The 23,717-nt window shown below is 38.4% G+C and overlaps 1 protein-coding gene across 4 annotated transcripts in view; it reads right to left on the reverse strand.

Annotated features, from left to right (window-relative positions):
• CGNL1 (cingulin like 1) overlaps window positions 1–23,717 on the reverse strand; it is a 56,814-nt gene that overhangs the window by 7,061 nt on the left and 26,036 nt on the right. For all 4 annotated transcript variants that reach the window (XM_064157530.1, XM_064157531.1, XM_064157532.1 and 1 more), the window contains 6 exons: window positions 10,794–11,000; window positions 10,364–10,468; window positions 9,222–9,374; window positions 8,397–8,567; window positions 5,338–5,499; window positions 4,439–4,528 (listed from right to left, as the gene is read on the reverse strand). In XM_064157530.1, coding sequence (XP_064013600.1) covers window positions 4,439–4,528; window positions 5,338–5,499; window positions 8,397–8,567; window positions 9,222–9,374; window positions 10,364–10,468; window positions 10,794–11,000 — 888 coding nt within the window. The remainder of the gene's footprint in view (window positions 1–4,438; window positions 4,529–5,337; window positions 5,500–8,396; window positions 8,568–9,221; window positions 9,375–10,363; window positions 10,469–10,793; window positions 11,001–23,717) is intronic.

Below are 23,717 nucleotides of genomic sequence, written 5' to 3' on the forward strand. Positions count from 1 at the left end.
GGTCATAATAGTTACTGAACTACAAATGTTAGCACCTGGCTGTGTTCTCAACAGCTGGGTAATTTCTTAAAAGCTCTCATTGTCACTTAGAATCCTAATAATGTTTTATACATTAAGGGGTGAAATAATATTCTCTATATAAAATATTTTATATATTAAAATAATAACTATAAAAATTGGAATCGCTGATGTAGTTCATAAATAAATACAGCTCATATATATGAAAAAAAGTTATAACTTGGAAGGATTACAAAGAATTTATTCATCTGTAATTGCTTTAGCCATGAAGACAGAAAAAAAATAAAGATAAGTTTGTAGTAAAATGAATGACTAATTAAAAATGCAACTGTAAACAGAAGAAAGGGGTTTTGTTCGAGTAGGAACTTGCTTAATGGACCACTCTAAAGTTCTACTGTGTGCTTTCTGTGCTCAAAGTACTGTGACAAATTTGTGCAATCTTCTCAAGATCTCAATTTAAGGAACTATTTAGAGGATAATTATGATTTCAAGATCATTGCTACTGTTACTGAACATCTCACGGTAAAAGTAACCTCACAGGCACAGTGGGAGAGAGAAAAAGTACTATAACTGATTAGGATCAGAAAGCTATATGCAAATATATACAAGACTTTGTAAAAAGAGGACAGCGGCACACAATCCTTGCTGAGGGAGGTGGAAACTGTTCTCACTTATCTCCTTGCACTTTTCATTCTTAAGCAATTAACATGCCTAAAGGGAAAAAACCCACAACAGCTGTCTGACAAAATGTATGCTAACTTGTTCACTTATTTCACATCAGTTAAGACAGGCTCTCTGGGTACCATGCAGAGCTTTGCACTTTATATTCTACCTTTCCTACATCTGATATACACTGTTAAAAGAATAAACTATCTCTGCAGCTTAAGGCAACAGTTATCACAGCTGGATTTGAAGTGCTAGCAACAAAGAATTGAGAAAAAGTAATAATACTAGATTTTACAAAGCTTTATTAGACGTAATAGTGTTTTCTGACAGCTTTAGGATTAGAAGCAGCTGTTGAGTTCATTATTAGTGATGGCAATTTGATTTCTAATATTAATTTAAATGCTATCTCCATTGTTTACTCTTGCACTAGGTTGGTTCACAGCCTGTGTTTCTTGTTAAAAGCTAAGTAGTAAAGTTGTATATATACACACATCATAGATATATTTGTGTCATATGTATATACACACACATTCTATATAATATTGACCCACATAAACACTTCAAGTATGTGACCAAAACCAGATGCTTGAACAAACAAGCTAGAGCCAAATGAACCCCTCTGATCCTTCATAACTGAAGCAATCTTCATGTCCACACTCCCATGTTTGTTTCCCACACCTGGTGCCAGCTAGACAGCAGGCACACAGCTATCCATTGGGAACACTTTACCAAAAGGAAGTGAATGATGCAGATGATGTAATTTTATCCTTCTGTATTTATTCTAAAATTGTTATGGAGACTAAACCAGTCCATTTTTAACATCTACTGCTAAGAACTCTGAAGAAATTAAACTCAGGTTTGCATTTTCATAGAAAATAAAAAAATCAGTGAGGGTATCAAATATTTTTCAATTATGTTTGCAACAACAAAATTTTCATTAACTTACTTGAAGAAAAAAGTATCGTGTACTAGAGTGTGCCCTGTTTCTGCTCACTTTAGACTCAAAGGGCAGCTGGGCACTGCAGTGTGTGTTTGCTGAGCACTTTGCTCTTTCCAGAGTTGCAAATACCTTATCATTTAAAAGCTAACAGGATATGATCAGCATTTGCCTCAGATTGTTTTTTTTACTGTTTCCACTTTGCTGTGCTACTTCTCAAGAATGAGGCAGGGAAGATGAGAATAGTGTCTCATGCAGCCATTCCCAGCCTCAAGAGAGTTCAAATTTAAAAAGGGTGGTAAATGAAACGTGGACTATCAGCCCTGACAATGTTTATTCAAACATTTAGCTTTATATAGAATAGAATTAGTTGAATCAAGGTGGTTTTACTATGAATTTGAGCACTACAGTTCATTTTCAGTATATTAAAATAACATATTTATAATAAAAAAAAAAAATTACAGAAATACAGATATTACCAAACCAATTCACTATAATTTCTCATGTCATTATAAATGCTTAGCAGACCCTGAAATATTCTTTAGTAATTTGACTACTTAGTCATTCTGGCATAAAATCAGAACAAAGCAACCTTTGTAACTCATGTGTGAAATGAGAAACTCCAGACCTCAAAATAAACACGCCTTTTACCCATTATGTAACATTTTGGTCACCCATCTGTACTTTAGATTTCCATTCAGCTACCAAATTAACTTACCACAGTACCCACTACTGACTAAGGTCCCTTTATCCCAGCTTACAACACAGACATAGATTCAAGTACTAAAGGCTTCCCAATTTAACAACAGCATTACCCCACATTATTAGGGGCCCTTTACATTCTATTTCAGCCACTAACGGAGCGTCTGCCCAGTATCAGTGGAAAAATAGCAACAAGATCATAATGCAATCAAACAGAATCTCGGTAACCTGAGTGCAAACAAAGTAGTAATGATGCTTTGGTATTGTAATGATGCATGAAAGAAAACTGAGCTCTAACTCACTTTAAAACTCTCCAGCTGAGTGGCATATACAATTTCATTGAAAAGACATAAAAATTAAGACTTTACGTTCTCCCTCTGAAATAAAAGATAATCAGAAGAATGGCAGTGACTATTTTTTTTTCTCTTTCTTTAGAAAGAAAAATTAAATCAGAACAGCACCTCAATGTAAACTTTCTTTTGGACTTCTAAGATATGACTAATGATGTATAGTACTCAATGTAAAGCTAGAGCAGTAGACTCAATGTAATGAGTAATGCATCAGTTTCATATACTCCAGAATGTAAGATTAAGGCAAAGAACATTGTCCAGATCATGATATTCCAAGACAGCCACATCATCATACTCCTTCTCAGGCCTTGTTCTCTACTTTCCTGTTTTATTATAAATCTCTGTTACAGGGCCTGTAATTTCCTATGTCAGTTATTTCAGAAGCTTTGAATAATATTATTAAGGCCTCTTCCTTCAGAACAATGAACTTCTGAGTCTCTCAGACTTGGTGATTTCCAGCTCAAATGGTCTCATTTCCATTAGCCCACTACATGTCTCCCCACCGACACATTCACTGGCCTTATTGATGATAGGGGTATACCTGGATTAATTTGTATCATGACTCATCATACAATTTCCACAACTTCTTTCTTCTAATCATACAGTCAAGAATCATTCTGTTACATTTTTGGGTTACTATGACAGGTCTCACTTAGCTTGGCAAACCTCACTTTATCTTTACATTTTCTGGCCCGTGAGACACAACCTGGTTAATAAACTCTTCTCCCTTTTGTGTGTGATCTACTTATGTAACAATTGTGGAAGTAATGACTGGTATTTTCATGCGAAAAATCCTTCCCAACTGTCTTATCTTTGATACACCTTTATAACTTTGGTACTTATAATGAAAATAAATCTGCCTCTCTGTTGAAACTGACCGGTATTTTGAGTTCAGCTGACTTCATTAATTACTTTTACAATTTCCTAAGCTCCTCCTTTGAAATCAAGACTATTATGCTGCCCTACTTTTCAGTAAGGTTAACAAATTGCAATTTTTCAGATAATCACAAGACACATCTGGTTGCAAGAGAACTCAAAGATCATCCAGTCCAACCCTAAGACACTTTCAACAACATGCTTTCTCCAGTAGCCTCACTACCTACACCTACCTCAAAATAGCATCATGCATCAATAATTACTTGATGAAGCTCTCTGCATCAAGAATATCAGAGGACTAAAATGTTCTCCAGTCTTTATATGCAATCTCTGTCAATTTCCCAATGAGAAAAACAGGAAAAAATCAGTCTGTGATGATGTGGAGGAGCGTATGTAATTGTGGAGCTCAGCTCTTTGGATTTACATACTCTGCTTAAAAATAGTATATAAAACCTATTGCAAACCATACTTAATCAGTTCCTGCCTCCCAGTATCTGAAGTTAACCTACAGCAAGGCTGGAAAGGGACGTTTTACTAGAGTGTCCACTGACAGGACATAGGGAAATGGATTCAAATTGAAGAAGAGTAGGTTTAGATTGGATCTTAGGAAGAAATTCTTCACTACGAGAGTGGCAAGACTCTGGAATGGATTGTCCAGAGAAGCTGTGAATGCCCCCTCCCTGGAGATGTTCAAGGCCAGGTTGAACGGGCCTTTGCATAAACTGGTCTAGTTGAGAAGCGTCCCTGTCAATGGCAGGGAGGTTGGATTAGATGATCTTTAAGGTCTCTTCCAGCCTAAGCCATTCTATGAGTCTGTGATGATGGTTCATGATTCCAATAACACTATTTCCTCATCATTGTACAAGAGTTGGCACGCTTTTTCAAGTACCTGTTCTCTGCATCTACCAATCCTCTCAGATAACAAATCAGAGTTAGTCTTCTCTTCATCAAGCTCAAGTTCCAGGTGAGATAACTTCTCCTAAGGGAAATAAAGATGAGCAATTTCACCATATTACTTTCTCAGCCTCTTCAAATTGCTACCAAGGCATTCTTCCTTAAACTTCAAGGCCTCAAACTGTCTGACAATCTAGGCTTGAAAAGCGTGAAAACACAAACAGAATCTAAAAAGAGAGATGGCTGGTAGATAAGCCTCTGGAAATCAATTTGCTTCTCCAACAGAAATAAAATAGAAGTTTCGTTTCCTTTTTTTATGACTCCCACCAATTTCAAGAAAATAGGAGAAATTCTGTAATGTTTTTAGAGATGATCTTTAGAACAGCTAAGTTATACTATATATTTAGAAGACAGTTTCTTTTCATATGAATGCAATGGTATAAAAATGTTTATAAAAATCAAACAACTTAGCTGAACAGAACAGTTATGAAGGTAACCCTGTAACAACACAGAATAACGATGTTATGTAGACTCCTGAAACAAACTGGTATTAGGTGCTAAAAAGAACTTCTAAATAATTCTGAAGCTGTGTGTGACGAGCCTACGAATGAAAGTAACAAAATTTTGCCTGATAAAATCCAGAGGAAAAAACTAATTAAAAATAAAGTTACTTAGAATTATTAAAGAAAAAATGTGATTCAGCAAATATCATGCTACAATAGACAGGCTAACAGATCACCTTTAGAATGTACCAGAATGATTCCTGCAGTAGCAATACATGGACTTTGAACAACTTCAAGTTGTTTAGATTCTTCCCAGGGAGAATCCATCTGAAATATCAAAATAATATGAATAATTTCTAATAAGATACCAATCCTTAAAAAGGTCTTTTACCTCCATTAGTTTGATTTGTCTTGCTCGATCATCTTTTAAGTGGTTTTTGGCTTCCAGTTCATACTCCAAGCTTTTCACAGTCTGTTCTAGCAACTGAGTTTTAGTTATTGCCTCATCCTGAGCTCTCTGGTGGTCCCTTAAGTTTTCCTCCATAAGACGCACCTGTAACAGTAAGATTATGTTAATAAACATTATTCTGTACTTTCTCTAAATGTGATGTCAATAAAGGGGACAGACTACAAACATGATGCACCCAGAAGCATTAGAGAAATTGCACGGAGCTGCAAGCTTTTCACAGTAATTTTTGTTTTTTCCACAAGATGGCACCAAGAAAATAAACTTAGATTAAATATAAGCACTAAAGAGATGGTTCAACACTACATGTTTTACAGTGACAACTGTACATAGTGTGCAGGGATGTTATTTATTTTTACTCACTTATAGAAAGCCAGAAATTCTATAACTTTACAAATGTTTTTTTCTTTGGGACTTTTGCAACCTGATCCTTTTCCTTTTCAGACTACAAAATATTTTACTTTTAAAATTCATGGAGTTTGCATGTCTGAGGCACTTCGATTACAGCATCTTACCAATGACGTAATAGCTAACATATATGTATATAACTTCTAGATACAGCAGGGCTATCTGCTGAGAGTAAAAGTTTCTAACAACATCTGCTCAGTAAAATCGTAAGTTGTGAGTGCTGTTTTAGGAGATTCTGTTATCACTACTTATGCTTGTAACTTGTCACATATATCTAATATGTAATCAGGTTATTTTTCCTTCAGCATGTTCCTCCTGTTTAGTCAAGTGCTTATTTCAATGATGAAGCTAAAATAACATACTAGTGATTGTTTACACAGTTTGCTACCTATTGCTAAGTCCCGACAACAAAATGTTGGACATCTGTGTGTCTGCATATTAATAGCATTTCATATGCATTTAGCATTTCAGAATGACACTGGATTGACAGCCGTTGAGATTGCTGTCTTTTTATGCATTCACAGAGAAGTTAAAAGACACAGTAATGAAGAACTCCCATATTGCCTTGCAGGAGTTCCATAATTCTTCCATTAGAGCAAGATGATGATACTTGGGTTGCCATGATCATTACAATCCTTGGCTTTTGATGAGACCTTCAAAGAGAATGTTTTATGCACTATGACACCTACCCAGGAGAATTTCGACAGAGAACAGTCTTTCATGTCAGATGGAAACACTACCTTCTACTTCTTGTTAAAAGAGATAATAAAGACTCTCAACTGTTGTGAATATTCAACCTGTCTAAAATTCTACTGATTCACCTGCCTATCCTTTTTTTTTTTTTCCAGATTTTGTTTCCACTTTTGCAGCTACTTACCATACCACATTTTTAAAGCTCTAGGATTTAAAATGTTATCTTATGGAGATGTAGAATTTCAGAACTAGAAAAATCTCATTTTCTATAAAATGATTGCATTTTTTTTGTCAAATAATGAAGGCTTATTTTGTTCCAATTTTTTTTCTTGTTTTGCAATTGCAATAGACAGAACTAGAATTATTTTTCATAACTGCAAACACAGTATGTATACATATTTACACACAAACAGATACATAAGAGAGCCAGTGGCATCCTGGCCTGCATCAGGAATGGTGTGGTCAGCAGGAGCAGGGAGGTCATTCTGCCCCTGTACGCTGCACTGGTTAGACCTCACCTTGAGTACTGTGCTCGGTTCTGGGCCCCCCAGTTTAGGAAGGACACTGAGATGCTTGAGCTTGTCCAGAGAAGGGTGACGAGGCTGGTGAGAGGTCTCGAGCACAAGCCCTACGAGGAGAGGCTGAGGGAGCTGGGATTGTTTAGCCTGGAGAAGAGGAGGCTCAGGGGTGACCTTATTGCTGTCTACAACTACCTGAAGGGTGGTTGTGGCCAGGGGGAGGTTGCTCTCTTCTCTCAGGTGGCCAGCGCCAGAATGAGAGGACACAGCCTCAGGCTGCGCCAGGGGAAATGTAGGCTTGAGGTGAGAAGAAAGTACTTCACTGCGAGAGTCATTGGACACTGGAATGGGCTGCCTGGGGAGGTGGTGGAGTCGCTGTCCCTGGGGCAGTTCAAGGCAAGGTTGGACGCGGCACTTGGTGCCATGGTCTAGCCTTGAGCTCTGTGGTAAAGGGTTGGACTTGATGATCTGTGAGGTCTCTTCCAACCTTGGTGATACTGTGATATATTTCTATTAAGCTATCTTTCTCATTTATTCAATTTCAGAGCCATGTTCTCAATATCTTAGTTTTGTCTTTCACATTTTATTATGAGTTTACAAAGACTCTTCATCCCTGAATGGAATTAAAAACAGAGGGTTAGCAGAAAACTATCAGGAATTTTATTTACTTTTAAACTGAACTGTTAAGGGGAGAAGGCAACTGTAAGAGAAGATCTGAACCGGAAAACTTGAACTATTAAAGTATTTTTACATGCAGAAAGCCTCTGTTAACAGTGTATTATCATAGCTTTTCCAATTACAGAACAAGTATGTGCAGATCTTTAGAAGACCAGACTGCTCCTATTGCAAAATTTACATGCTGAAGAGGCAGACACTTCAAGACTATGGCTGATTCCTGGTTGTACAGACACCTTTGTCATTTAAATCTGCAGCTTGGCTTATATGAAGAAGAGGAGAGAGTATGTCAGCTTCTTCAGAGCCAGAATTTGGAGGTGGGTTGTTTATTGTTTTGTTGTGTTGTTTTCTAAATAACTGGTTTGTAATTTTCCTAATTCAAAATTATTTCTACACTTCCAATTCCTTCAGTAGCAGGCATTTAAAGAGCAGTAGATCATCAATGGAATCCTTGTCATACTCATTTAAGATACATTCGTTTGTCAAATACTGCATTTATCTGTCATAAACAGGAAACTCCATTTCCCTGGTAGAAGTAATATCATAAAGAATGAAACTCAAAAGCATACTGACTGATACCAGTTTCTCACAATCAAGCACAGACAAGCATGATAGCACTCAGTCTTGAAAATTGAGCTGAATTCTAGGTCAAAGGTTAAAAAATTTATCACCAAGCTTAAGAGTCACTACCTCATCTTGCATCCTCATGGTTGTCAGACGTGACTTTTCTACCTCAAGGTTTTTCTCTTTTAATTGTCTCTGCACATCTGCAAGTTCCCTGCGACTTTTCTCCTTGTATTCGTCCAGCTGGTTCTGAAGTTCCAGAGTTGATGCTCTTGAGACCTCTACCATTTCAGACATCTGAGAAAGAAGTGCATTTTTTTTTTCTAAAACAATTCTCTAAAAGTTGTATCATGCGTAATACACAAGTGTTGTTTTCTCCAGCTTTGATAGTCAGGTCAGTATTCTGAAGTGGGAAAATCTAACAAACATGTTCTCTAACAAATTCATTTCCATGCAGAAGTTGGAAAACTTAAAATGATAAGATTATTTTATAATAGTGTGTGTAGCAAGACTATTCTTGTTTCTCCTTTTTGTTTAGCAGTTCTTCCAGCTGATTGATGTGCACAATCACACTTCAGATCACCATCAAGTTGTACAGTTTACACACAGATGACAAAGGCAGTCTTATCCAGTGGCACTTTAAGAATCATCTATGAAACTCTGAAATACTGCTATAGGATACATTAGAACTGAAATCAAGTCTGGAGTCTTGTTGAAAAAACATATAACTGGCTTACAATTGTACTTTGAGATTGTGGTGTTCCAGCCTCTGTTCCAGCCTTGAAATGTTTTACTGAGAGTCTCTAGGTTAAAAGAGACTAACAATAAAGTTTGCATTTCACCTTCGTTACCACATTTTAGAAAATACTCATTCTTTACAATTTGGCAGTTCATTTGCTCCTGTCTGTTAGATATTCACTTCCCTGCAGTCTCTTTGGAATGAACTCATACCTCTTTCTGTAACTTCTCAATGGTTTTGTTCAGTTGTCTTTGTTCCATCTCCACTTCATTCTTCATCTGCTTTAATTGTTCCTTCTGATGAGTTTCGTCTTTTAACTGCTGAGTTAACTGTTGCCACTCCTGTGAAATACAATGGATTCTTCCCTGCCATAGGTTAAGAAACATATGTAATGAAATGATTACTTTTTTCTAATGCCTAAAAGCAATACTTCAAAACAATCTCCATGCAGCAGTCAGACCAACAGTTTTTGTGATACTAAGGCAAACTTAATAAATAAGTTTATAGAGTTAGTTTGCTAGGCAGTACAGAAAAAACATCATCTTAGCAAATGCAGTGCTTCATCCTTCCTAGGTCCAAATGATGTTTCACGATTCTATTACATGCAAAGCATACATTCCTCTGCAGTTGCACATGTCAGCACATCCTACCTCCTGCTCAAGGTTCAATACTCATTTCAAGTTTCACATTTTTCTATATATTCTCTTTAATTCTCTCTTGAAACTTTTGTCAACCTTTTTTCATACGGAAAAAAAAACAACCCACTCCAAAAAACCAACCAAACCACCAAAAACCTAAACAAACAAAAAACGCCATACCCCCAAAAACTGTTCCTGACTGAAAAATAATTAGTGGGGACTTCTTTTCCTGTTGTTGTGCTTCTATAGCACCCAGAAGCCCCAAACAAAATGTTTCACTGCAACAGATGCTGTGCAAATAGAACTTAGCAGCTCCCAGAGAGAAATCTTTTTTTGGGTTCTTTGACATGCAAATACCTATACACAACCAGAGTTGGATAATCGTTCTAAAAAATAAAACAAATATATAAAACCTTGCACAGTTTATTTTGTGATTCTTCTCCCTGAATTTTTATAAGATCCGCAGAAAAAAACAAAACAACTCCCAAACCAACCAATCAAAAAAAACCCCAAAACCAAAAAACACCAAACCCTCAAAACAAAACCAACCAAACCAAATCCACCAAAACCATTTGAACATTGCAGTGATGTCTGGTCTTTAAACAAAAACATATTTCAAAAAGGGTAAGATGTTAACTCAGCAAAGAGCAATAGTGACTTGGGTAAACAAACAGGAAATCTGAAATGTAGATATTCCAAACTACTCCTGCTCTTACCTGCATATCTTCTAGTTGGCTTTCCAAAGAGCTTTTTAGCCCTGCCAAGTCTTTTGTCTCTTTTTCAGCCTGTTTCAAAGCTTCTTCTAGTAGTTGTTTCTCTCCCTGCAATAATACAATTTGAAACATGTACAAACAGCAGCAAGACATTTAACCTAAGAGGTAAACTAAGCTATAAATAATGTTCACTCTGGCCTATCACTGGTCTCCTCAGATCCAAGATGTGCCTTGCTTTTACATCGGTTTTCATTGAAAAAAAATCTTCTCTATATGTCTCAGGCAAACTGCATCTTACTCCTTGACAACCTTCTGCTTTTGCTTAGCCTTCCCAGTGGCACTGCTTATCTTCCTCTTTGTCAGTTTTTGCTCTACAATGTGCCCTTTGGAAACAGGAAGGCTAGTACTTATGTGGCTTGTTTTCTTAGCTTACCTCATATATTTTTACATTTTCTTTCAGTGAATTTTCTTCTTCTTTCATATTATCAATTTGTTTGAGCAACTCTTCAATTTTACTCTCGAGCTCATCAACTGTTCTCTTCAGCTGTTCATTTTCCTCAGTCAGCTCTTTGACTTGATTTTCCATACTGTTTCGCACTTCTTGTGCAGTGTTTCTTTCACTGGCAAGGACTGCAGCACTCTGGTGAAAAAAAATCATGTCACGTTTCAAAGTCAAATAAAATCTAATGTTGTTTTCCAACAGAAGTTTCATATGGCACCACAGAAAATACAGCTAGGATACAACATCAAAATGTCAACAAAGTATTTAAAGTCTGCATGCACTGCAAATGTGCATTTGCCATATTACTGTAGAACACACAAGTACACTCTTTTTCTTCAGGTATACCTACACGCTAAAGTAACATACAATACCTGAACAGTCTCATGACTGCTTCACACATATTCACTTAACACCTTTATTGTCCTAAAATATTTTCATTATTCATCATCAGATCCCATTGTTAGGTAATTCCAAGTAATCTAAAAATCTTAACAGATGTCAAAAGCCAAATGAATCTTTAAGGAAGAATGTATCGATGAAGAGCATCTTCCATAACACCATAAAATGTAGGCAGTCTTGCCCCATTGCTTAATCCAAGCGCCAAGATATAACACCTGACATCCACGTGACTATTTGTGGGGCTGCAGAGTAAACCAAGTTAGGCAATAAGATCAAATGTAATGTATGAATATACAGATAAACATAGAGATCATGACACACACACTCAAAAAAAAGAGGGGGAAGGTGTTACTGGAGAAAAGACCCATTTCAAACACCATCACATGAAGTGCTGTGCCAGCACAGAAAAGCAAATAGTACACAGGCATGAACAAGCAAGAGAGACTGGAAGTGGTATTTGGTGCAGCTCTACTTGCCTATCACAAAGCCCACACTTGGAGCTGTACTTTTTCAGTGGTTTTCAGTTACTGCCTGAGGATGGAAGGAGTTTAGCTCCTGCGTCCAACTTGTATTCAAAAATAAATACTCTACCTTTTTCAGAAACACAAATCAATACACAGCACCAATTTTAATTAATTACTTGCCACAATTCATCACATGCAGTAACAGATTTTATTTTTTGGCAGGGTAGCTGGAGGCAGTACATAACTTTTCAGAGCTAATCGCCACAACCTCACCACTTATGGTCTCTCAAACATACTACCACTTATTTTGGAAAATGTTTACTCTTCACTGACTTCTCAGGCAGAATCCCTCCAAAGAACACAAAGGAAGCCAAGACATGATTTGTGGTTCTTGCTCTTGGGCATGTAGAGTCTAATACAGAGCAATACTCTGTGTAAAGGTCTGGTTCTCATGTACAGGCCAACTGCCTTTTACATTGAGACCTGAAAGAATAATAAGAACACCAGAACAGACATATGGGTCAGTTTAGACCAGCATTCTCTCCAGCAGTCATCGCTGAAGTCAATAGTAAAAAAAGAGGAAGAACTATGGGGCAATCCTTTCCCCATTACACACTACCAGCTCTACTTTTCCTTGATGAAAGCATCATCCGTTGATTTCTCTAATCCCTTTTTAATATCTGTATACCTTTAGCCTTTAGGTTATGGGGTGACAATAGGTAATTACACATTCATTACTGAAGCATAACATTTTTGCATGTTAAATTGTATTTATCTGAGTGAAAACTAAAAAAATCCTACAGGGTAATTTGGGAAGAAACTTTTGTGAAATGTTTTAAGAAAGCACAAAAATAATTTTTCAGTTATGCTGCTTTGGACTGTAGTTCCTGATTTTCCTCCCCCAAACCCAAAAGGAATAAGCAAAGTTATATAAAATGGTGTTTACAAAGTGTGCCCTCCCACATTACTTTCTAGCAAGCAATAGCTTTAAAATCATGCAAATCAGTTTGATAAAGCAGTAACTCAGAAAACACTCAGACTGTCTACAGGGTCAACGAACTTATTAGAGAAAAGCTGGCAGCGTAAGTAGGCTGACAAGTTCTGGTATTTTGAAAATACTGAAAAACTCGTTCTTCTAAGTACACAACTAGTTAAAAGCTCCCAAATAAATCTCTGTTGATGTTTTTATGTTCTCACATACTGAAATTTCAACAGCATTTATCTACCCTTTTAATTTTTGCGCTTAACAAAGTTTTACTAATTAGCAAGCACTCCACCAGTGCCTCCTTTTTGTCTCATTTCCCCTTTCTGGAGCTGAGTGAAAGCAGCTGAGGCTTTCTGGGGAGTTCCAGGAAAGGAATGTTGATTTGTCTGTTCTTTTTCATCCAACCGCCTACACAGGGACGCACAGTAAGAGGACTGCAGCAGACACAGACTGTACCTGAAGATTTCTCTACCTCTTCTACCATCCTTTGCTCTATTTTCCTGACACAGCAAGCATTATTTACTTAGAAGCATACACACAAAAGCAAACAACCAAACAAATCCCTAAAATTTACAGATTTACATACATATACACATAAATATGTGTACTTAACATAATAGGCTCAAAATTAAGCTCAACCTACACTGAACAATCATATCAAGAAATCATCTCCATTCTGCCTTTAACTTTAGGTATCTTATAATATTATTTTAGCCTGTGAAATTAAACTACACTAATACTCTCTTTTTTCACTATACATTTCAGTGAGTTAGCAAGAAGCTAGGTAAATATATATATCTCAAAGGTAGATAAGCACAAAGGGGAATTAGCAAGTACTACCTTTATTAAATTGGCTAGATATGTAAAACATGTCTGAAGTTCCCGCTGCATGAGCAACCAGCACTTAATCAGCTGATCTCCACACAGGTATGTAATGACTTTGGCATGATTAAATTACCTTCAAATACTCTTCACTGACATCAATGAAACTTCTGGACTATAATAGCTTTTGGCAATACATACTGTATCTTGTAGCATACTGGCACAGAAAATGAGAATATCAAACAACTTCTCACCTCTTCCTTTCTCCTAAGACTGTTAGTCTTATCCAGTATCCCTTGTCACTTTCTACCTGCCTTTCAGGTCTTCTCTTGGGAGGAGAGGTGAACATAATAGAGAAGAGCCTAGGTACCATTGGAATGGACATGCAAATGAAAAAAAACAAAAACACTGAAATGTAGTTCTGCCAGACCCTGTGCCAACAGCCTTAGGGGAGAATCCAGTGGAGAGATATCTATCCATATATTGAACAGTTACACAAGGTTCGGTTCATCAGCTACGAAACCATACATGGTCACGGCTGAAACAGAAACACATTGCTGCATCCTCTGACTATGGAATCCTACCACACAGGCAATGTATTCAACCAACCCCAAGCAGCTAGAAAGCAATGTTACTCACACAGACACCACACCTTAAATTTACCAGTCTGTTTTTAAGAGATGGCCTACGAAAGCCTGCATAAAATTACCTCAATAAAATATGCCAGTAGGGGACATGAAAGCTACTGCACTGAAAACACAGAGAAATTGTTATGTATGTTGATAAATTTTGAATGCAAATTTTTGCACTTCATAGGCTAGAACTGAAAGTGGCAACAGCCTAGACAGTTTAAATTCTACAACAGATGGTATTTGCTAACAGCCAGTGGTAATCCTATTCTTTTTAGTTCTGTCTACATGAGCAAGAAGGCACAGCTTTCATTTAAAATTCAGTGACTGGCTCACACATTCAAAATAGGAGTTGAAAGCTCTTTGCAAAAGCATTGAATTAGGGTAGGTTAGAGTGATGAGCATGAAAGCAGAAGGACAACAGAACACTATAGGGCTAATGAGTACGAATGAGGAAAAATCTGGAGAATTCACACGTACAGATCGTGCTGTGGATCTACATCCCTTAGTCCACACATGACTTATTTGTAATGGTGCTATACATAAACAGTCTGAGTTGACAAAAGGTCATCAAGGCTTAATGACACTACATCAGTTGATGACTCATGTTTGTATCCATTCATAAATCCATTACATTGCTATATTTAATATTTGAGGATGTTGGCAAAGTTTTGGCAATTATATTTACTACACTGATACAAATTTAACCAATGATAACAACCACAAAAAAGTCACACAACAATATTTAAGTTGAATATGAAACATTAACAAACATTGTTAATATAACATGATCTTTAATTCACAGAACTACGGATAAGCCTCTTCAAGAGAGCCGAAATGAGGTTATGTACATGTACACATACAGAGCACATAACAGAGAAAACTGGTTAAACAAGATTCCTGAAGACAAAAGCTAGAATGAAATACTATATATTCAGATATATTTTCCCTACAACACCTCCCCTCAATCAAACTATTAAAAAAAATCAACATAACTTCAACACCCAAAAAATATTCCAGACAACAAACAACATTGGGGCGGGGGGGGGCAGGGGGAAAATGTATCAAGCATTGAAGTGAGCTCTTTGAATCTTAAAATTAACATATCTTAATTGCAAGACTGCAGTTTCTTCCCCATGGTATATAAAACAAGCTTATTTCATTTTTATTCCCACTTGCTACTTGTGGTAGTTTGTTTCAGTAAACCAACTTTTTATCTGTATTATATTATGGAATTATGTTTATGCAAGCATTTTTCTCATTATGTTTGTTTGCCTGTCTTTCTTTTCAATCCATTTGCCCTCAGACTCTCTTTCAGGGCATCCAGTATCTTCTATTCACTACGTTTAGCCTGTTTCACATTAAGACTTCCATCTCTTCAATCTCTGAAGGAATAAAACCCTCTCTTATTAGCCACATCCTTGCAGACTTCTTAAACAATCTCATATGTCATTCAGGTGACAACTGGTGCCCCTCACAGGTCCATACTGGGACCAGCGCTGCTTAGTATCTTCATCCATGATACAGACAGTGGGAATAAGTTTACCCTCAGCAAGTCTGTAGATAACAGCAAACTAAGCAGTGCACCTGATATGACACGAATGAGCAAAAGAAGTGGGCTCAGGTGAACCTCCTGAGGTTCAATGAGGCCAAGCACAACATCCTGCACCTGGACTGGGATAACATTCATCATCAGTATAGGCTGGGGATGATGTGACAGGGAGTAACCCTACAGAAAAGAACTTGGAATACTGGTGGACAAAAAGATGGACATGCACCAACAATGCACACGTGCATCCCAGAAGGCAAATCACATCCTGGGCTGCATTAAAAGAAGCATGGCCAGCAGATCAAGAAACATGATTCTTCAATCCTATTCTGCTCTGGTGAGACCTCACCTGGAGTACTGTCTAGCTCAACACAGAATCACAGAACATCAGGGGCTGGAAGGGACATTGAAAGATCATCCAGTCCAACCCCCCTGCCAGAGTAAGATCACCTATACCAGACTAGAGAGGAATGTGTCTGGATGGGTTTTGAGAGGGAGACTCCACAACCCCCCTAGGCAGCCTGTTCCAGTGTTCTGTCACCCTTACAGTGACAAAATTCCTTTTCATGTTTACATGAAACTACCTATGCCTCAGCTTCCACCCATTGCCCCTTATCCTGCCATCAGGCATCACTGAGATGAGCCGGGCTCCATCCTCCTGGCACTCACCCTTTACATATTTATAAACATCCATGAGGTCACCCCTCAGTCTCCTCCAAGCTAAAGAGCCCCAGCTCCCTCAGACTCTCCTCATAAGAGAGATGTTCCATTCCCTTAATGATCTCTGTGGCCCTGCACTGGACCCTCTCAAGCAGATCTATGTCCACCTTGAACTGGGAAGCCCAGAACTGGACACAGTACTCCAGATGTGACCTCACCAGGGCAAAGTAGAGGAACAGGAGAACCTCTCTCGACCTAGCAGCCACAACCCTTTTAATACACCCCAAAATGGCATTGCCCCTCCTGGCCACAAGAGCACATTGCTGACTCATCGTCAACCTCCCATCAGGTAGGACTCCCAAATCCTTTTCAGTGCCTTCCAACAGGTCAGTCCCAAACCTATACTGATACTTGGGGTTGTTCTTTCCCGGGTGTAAGACTCTACACTTGCCCTTGTTGAATTTCATTACATTTCTTCCTGCCCAGCCCTCCAGCCTAAGTCTCTCTTAATGACATCACAGCCTTCTGGTGTGTCATCCACTCCACCCTGTTTGGTGTCATCAGCAAACTTGCCCTCATCCAGGTAATTGATGAATATATTGAACAGAACTGGTCCCAGTACTGACCCCTGTGGGACTCCACTAGCTACAGGCCTCCAACTAGACTCCATCCCATTGACCACAACTGTCTGGCTTCTTTCCTTCCACAAGTAGGGCATGGACCTGATCCAGAAAAGGGCCATGAAGATGATCAGAGAGCTGCAGCACTTTTCCTATGAAGACAGGCTGACAGAGTTGAGGTTGGTCAGCCTGGAGAAGAGAACGTTCCATGGAGACCTTACAGCAGCCTAGGAAGACCTACAGGAAACTTGAGGAGGGACTATTTACAAAGACACGTAGCACTAGGACAAGAGGAAGTAGAGAAGGGTAAATTTAGATTGGAAGGAATTTCTTTACTACGAGGGTGGTGGAACATTGGAACAGGTTGTCCATGGAGGTGGTAGTGGCCCCATCCCGTAAGACATTAAAGGTCAGGCTTGGTGTGGCTCTAAGCAACCTGATCTAGCTGCTACATACTTGCTTACTGCAGGGGGGGTGGACTGGATGACCTATAGAGGACCCTTCCAATCCAGTGCACTTGTTCAGCGATTCTGTATCTTCTCATTTAGTACTGTGTATACGTTAAATATTTTACTTTACTGTATCAACTTTTATGTTCAAAAAAGCTCAAAGTGGAAAAGGAAGCCTGTCTAGAATTAAGACAACATAGCTGTAAAGACAACATTGCACAATACAAAGTCCTTGGTGACTGCTCGAAGATAAGTTTCTGCATTCTAACACTGACACTGTGCAATAATGAGGCAGCTTCATTTATTAGCCCTGCAGTGGACCCAAACCAGCATGAACAAAACAAGTTATCAAACCCTACAAGAAAGGTCCACTGCAAAATATCAGTTGCTGGCAACAATAAAAAAAAGATCATGTGTGGAGGTAAACAATCCAAGGTGATTAATAACCAAAGATTTTTTTTTTAAATAGTTGTCAGATATTTGAATTCTGAGGCTTAAAAAAAAATCACCTTCAAAACAAGCCAAAAGTTTGTATATGAAGAGGCACTGATGCAGAAATGAGCAGTAACAGAAAGAATAGCTTCACAGCTAGAGTACCCAAACATAGCCCTGGACAATCTAGCATCTATTCTAGTCTCTGCCAAAGAGCTTCCAAGGAAAGTCAGTCAACCAGAGACCATCAACAACTGCATGTTTCTTAACTTCATTGGTGCATGATTTGAGACACTAGGGTTTGATTTCTTAAGTCTTGAGTGCATACTGCCAATTGTTGTCTGCAAAAATGGTACTCATCTGGTATGTAGACGTGATTTATAAAGTTTTACTTGGCACAAGTCTGCTTATCTGAGTCCACATAGTCACAACTGCTGGAGTTCATATGCATGCAGTATTTGGTTTTCAGCTTTTGGCCTTAAATTACTTGCCATACAGCAACTCCTGCATTCATTTCCCTCACTTCTCATCTTGCTCCTTTAGTTTAATAGAGTTTGTGTCCTTGTATACAGTTGTATATGTGTCCAGAATTTTTTTTAAGACATTTAAAATCAGTCAAGACCAAATTTAAATAAAATCCTAAATATTGTTCCAACTCCTTTGTTGCAAAAGCCTCTGTAAAGCAAATGTATTGATCTAATATTCTACTCTCAACTTAAGTGCAAGGAGTAAACAGACTTAAAGAACAGCTCAGTTACTGCAAAAGGCATCAAAATCCTTTGCAGTCATTACTGCAAAAAACCAAAGAAAATGGACAAAACACAGCAGGGTACTCAAGATGCAAACGAAATACTGTATTTCAAACTGAATACAGCAAAAAATCTCTTGGATAGGAACACAGAAAATGTTTTGTGGCTCCACACCTTTTTTTACCACACCCTCAACACTGGCCATGACATGAGAGCGGTTGTGTAACTGATCATTAAAAAACAGTTTTGGCTGACTTCAGTGTTTCAGCTGGTGAAAATCCCCTCCGGCTGTGACTGCACAGTGCAAGGCCTTTAGAATTCTTTTACAAAACAGATGAAGGGATGAAATGAGGAAAACCAAGTACCTCATTCACAAGTTAGTAGAATTGTTAAATTTTTGCTAGATTCAACATTAGACACAACTCAGCCAATTTTTCTAAAGATCTTAACGTTTCCTTTCAGAATCAACTGCATAAAACTGAATTCAACTAAGTAATTATTTGTTCTTTATCTGCTGTACTTGAAATACAAATCTAGTGAATAAATCTCTATTCCAAATGAGCTAGAACACAGATTATTTTTTTTTAATGGCAGCAGCAGACTTTCAAGTATTCTTTCCATATTCATGTTTGTGGAATCTAAGTGAATGACACAATAATATTCCAAAATCTTCTGAAAAAAAGGGAATGATGTGGCTGCCCATGCCATTCCGTTCCTGGTGTAGAACACTTAAGGTATCAAGAAAGAAGTTATGGTCTGCTAAAACCAACTCTAAAAGTCTTGTGGGCCACCTTTTTAGGTTGATGTCAGACTAGTTGTTTAACTTCTTGAACTACAGGGAAAAAGTTCTATGTAGCTTCAGCAATTCAGATGTACTCAGCTCCCCCAGATGATCCTGAGGGGGTAACAGTAATGGAGATATCAAATCTCCTTCTATTGCCTTTTCCTCTCCTTTTTGTATAGAAACCAATCCAATTTGAATAAAACAACTACACACTGATTTCCCTATGTAACATCCATGTGACTCCCAAATTAAAAAAACAAACAAAAAAACCCACACAAAATCAAAACCAATCTACACTCAAAGACTGACACCCAAGAAGACCAACATAGCAAGCCTCAACATAGAGACAGCCCTTTAAATGAAATCCTTATTGGCTCTTCAGTGAAGGTATAGACATCTAGTTTTTAAAGCTTATGAATGCAAATAACAGGTGTTAATTTCTGTTTGTAGTTCCAGTATTTTCCCCACTCTGTACCTTTAGGCAACTCCTCTAACCTTAGACACTGCTTCTTAAAGCAGCTGAAAGCCTCCCAGTACTACTGGATAGCATGGATAATAAAATCTCGTACCTCTAAAAAGGGAAAGAAAAAAATCCTTAAAAGCAAAATGGAGAATTAAGCTGCCACCTTCTTCCTACCCCAAGCAAAAAATCCTCAAGCCTCTGTAAAAGGGACTAAATGGCCTAAACAGCTTTAGTTACTGCTCTTCTTCCTTATGCTGATTAATTCTTCCTATCATCTCAAAATGAGACCTAGTCTACTTTAACACATGGCCATGAGCTTGGAAGTTAACTACTATTAGTCACCTATTAAAAGGGTCTGCTTTTTATCTCTTGGTGAGGTGTGCTGCAGTGAGCTTGAATCTTCAGCTGTTCTTCAAGGGATTATTCAGTAAGCAAGTTCACATATTTCAAGCAAGTTAGACTGGTTTTCCTTCCATTTCAGCTGCAGCCATTCTATTAACTAGTTAAAATGCATTCAATTGTGACAGTTTAGGGACAAGACTTGCAAGGTCACTGGCACTGATCTAAACAGTACCATATTTTGACATAATTTCCAAAACTATTAAGCTTTTCATTTATGAGATGCTATCAAAGATTTAAAAATCATGAAAGTACTAACCTCTCAATCACTAATCATACCAATGATTTTCCTTCTAGCTATGTAACATGACATATCCAGACTGCCTTATACTTACAGTTTTTTCAAGGACAGAAGTTGTTGCAAAGACTAGAGTAAAATATTAACTAGTTCTGTGTTCACATTGTGCTCTACTGAATGGACTTACACTTTCAAAGACTTAACATACATACCAAAATAAGCAACCCCTCTGAACATATATATACTGTCTTCTGCTGGTAAGAATTAAGAGACCCTCCTGATGGTATTAACGAATAATCTGAGTGCACAGGCTTTTGCTAACTATGACAAACACCACAAAATCAACCAACTGAAAAAACACAACCAAACCACCCCCCCTTTCCAACCCAGACTAACTGAAAGAGTCCTGGCTGAATAAGGTTCACAATGATGAAATGACCACTACAGATAAAACGGATCTTTCTTTTTCTCTCTTTTTTTTTTTGGCCTTGTTTAGATGTGGTCAAATCCAACTCAAACAGAACTCTGCAGGATAATTTTACTCAGAGGTTTTCTTGACTCTACATACAGTATAAACAGTCCTTAGCTGTTTCATGGCAATATCTGCATCCAAACACAGGTCCCTATTAAACGAATGGAGGAGTAAATTGCATGGAAATAGAAGACCAGAGGAACTGGAACTTAAAAGACTTGCTTTAACACCAAAGTCACCAAGTCACATCTTCAGGGTGCTTCAGAGCTGTTTATTATTCTTGTTGACAACAGAGCAAATATTCCACAATTTGTTTAGTATTTCATTTGGTAGGTGCCTAAAAACACACATGATGCTATTACTAAATCATAGAATCAACCCAGTTGGAAGAGACCTCCAAGATCATCCAGTCCAACCTAGCACCCAGCCCTAGCCAGTCAACTAGACCATGGCACTAAGTGCCTTATCCAGTCTTTTCTTGAACACCTCCAGGGATGGTGCCTCCACCACCTCCCTGGGCAGCCCATTTCAATGGGAAATCACTCTCTCTGTGAAGAACTTCCTCCTAACATCCAGCCTATACCTACCCCGGCACAACTTGAGACTGTGTCCCCTTGTCCTATTGCTGGTTGCCTGGCTACAATGTCCCCTCTCTGGACATGCTCCAGCACCTCAACATCTCTCTTCAATTGAGGGGCCCAGAACTGGACACAGTACTCAAGGTGTGGCTTGACCAGTGCTGAGTACAGGGGAAGAATAACCTCCCTTGTCCTGCTGGCCACACTGTTCGTGACGCAGGCCAGGACGCCATTGGCTCTCTTGGCCACCTGGGCACACTGCTGGCACATCTTTAGCCTACTATCTATCAGTACCCCCAGGTCCCTTTCCTCCTGGCTGCTCTCCAGCCACTCAGTCCCCAGCCTGTAGCACTGCTTGGGGTTGTTGTGGCCAAAGTGCAGAATCCTGCACTTGGCCTTGTTAAATCTCATCCCATTGGCCTCTGCCCACCCATCCAGCCTGTCCAGGTCCCTCTGCAGGGCTCTCCTACCTTCCAACAGATCAACACCTGCTCCTAGCTTGGTGTCATCTGTAAACTTACTGATGCTGGACTCAATCCCCTCGTCCAGGTCATCAATAAAGATATTGAACAGGACTGGGCCCAGCACTGATCCTTGGGGAACACCACTAGCGACTGTCTGCCAACTGGATGTGGCACCATTCACCACCACTCTCTGGGCTCTGCCATCCAGCCAGTTCTTGATCCAGCACAGAGTGAATCTGTCCAAACCATGAGCTGCCAGCTTGGCTAGGAGCTTCTTGTGGCAGACAGTGTCAAAGGCTTTGCTGAAGTCCAAGTAGACTACATCCACAGCCTTCCCCACATTCACCAGGTGGGTAACCTGAAGGAGATCAGGTTGGTGAGACAGGACCTGCCCTTCCTAAACCCATGCTGGCTGAGCCTGATCCCAGAACTTCTTTCCAATGCATAGACACAGCAATACAAATCAAATCCATCTTCCACATATTCCAGTTCTAATATGTGTTTTCCAAATAACTATGCCTGTTTTGAGAAGTGCCTGCAGCCTTTCTTCCACCATCACTCTTCTGTCTGCACATTCCCCCTCTCTTTCTCTCACTCCATCTGTGTTTGTAGAATCACAACAGAAATGAATTAAATATGTACCAGGCTTTTAAGGGGCAGAAAATGAAACAGAAGGAAGGAACATTGGACCAGTCACTCCACTATTTGCTGTCTCTCTATACAGTTTAGATCAGTTATCAACCAGCTTCTATCATTGAAACAAAGTCTTATTTTAAAATGGAAAAGACTGCCTCAGGCAAGCAGAGGAAAAAAAAAATCCACCAGTGGCTTTCAAAACCCTGGCTCATCTTCTTAAATATTTTCCCATTCTTGGGTATCTTATTTGAGGTCAACAAACTGGGCTCAGACACAGCATTCAGGATACAGGTTCAGATGAATTATGGATATACACATACAAGGGCATAATGATGTACTTTCACCCAAGTAATTCCTATCATAGAACTTGTTTCTTTCACCGCTATCAAGATAATACTTTCATAGAGTTATTTATTATAACTCAAAGATTCCACTTTAGTTAGATGTCTAACAGGATCAGATTAAATCATGTAACTTTTTGTGCTACATTAAAACTAGAAAGAAATTATATTCATTCCTGCTCTAACACTTGCTGTTATGGAGAAAACAATTTCTAATTAGAAAGACATTCTTTTTAGCATTTATTATTAAAGGCAACTATTACCCCACATAGATATGTTAGGTAAGAGTAAAACTTATTGTTGTTAAAATGAAATAATCTAGTCTCAATCTTAATAAACAAAGCAATGAAGTTAAGAACAACCACAGCCACATCAAGGCAAAATATGTAACACAAAAATTAGTTAAAAAGGTAAATTGTAGCAAAGAAAATCAGCGCCAATCAGTGTCTTAATATCTGTGGCTTTACATAAAAACCTCTATTTACAAAAAACACTGCTCCTGAACCTACCACATCACTGACCATGAGAATAAAATCACACATGTCAAATAACCCTGCCCTATGTTCCTATCAGATAACCTTGAGCATCTCCAGCAGCTGAAAATTCTGTCAACACCAGCACAAACATTACTTCTTTTCTCTCAGCAAAATTTTTTTTATTAACTGTACCTACTTAAATGATACAGAAGCAACATCAGAACTAAAATCCTTGTATATACAGAC

This window comes from Pogoniulus pusillus, chromosome 17, assembly GCF_015220805.1.
Source record: "Pogoniulus pusillus isolate bPogPus1 chromosome 17, bPogPus1.pri, whole genome shotgun sequence".
NCBI classification, from domain to species: domain Eukaryota; kingdom Metazoa; phylum Chordata; class Aves; order Piciformes; family Lybiidae; genus Pogoniulus; species Pogoniulus pusillus.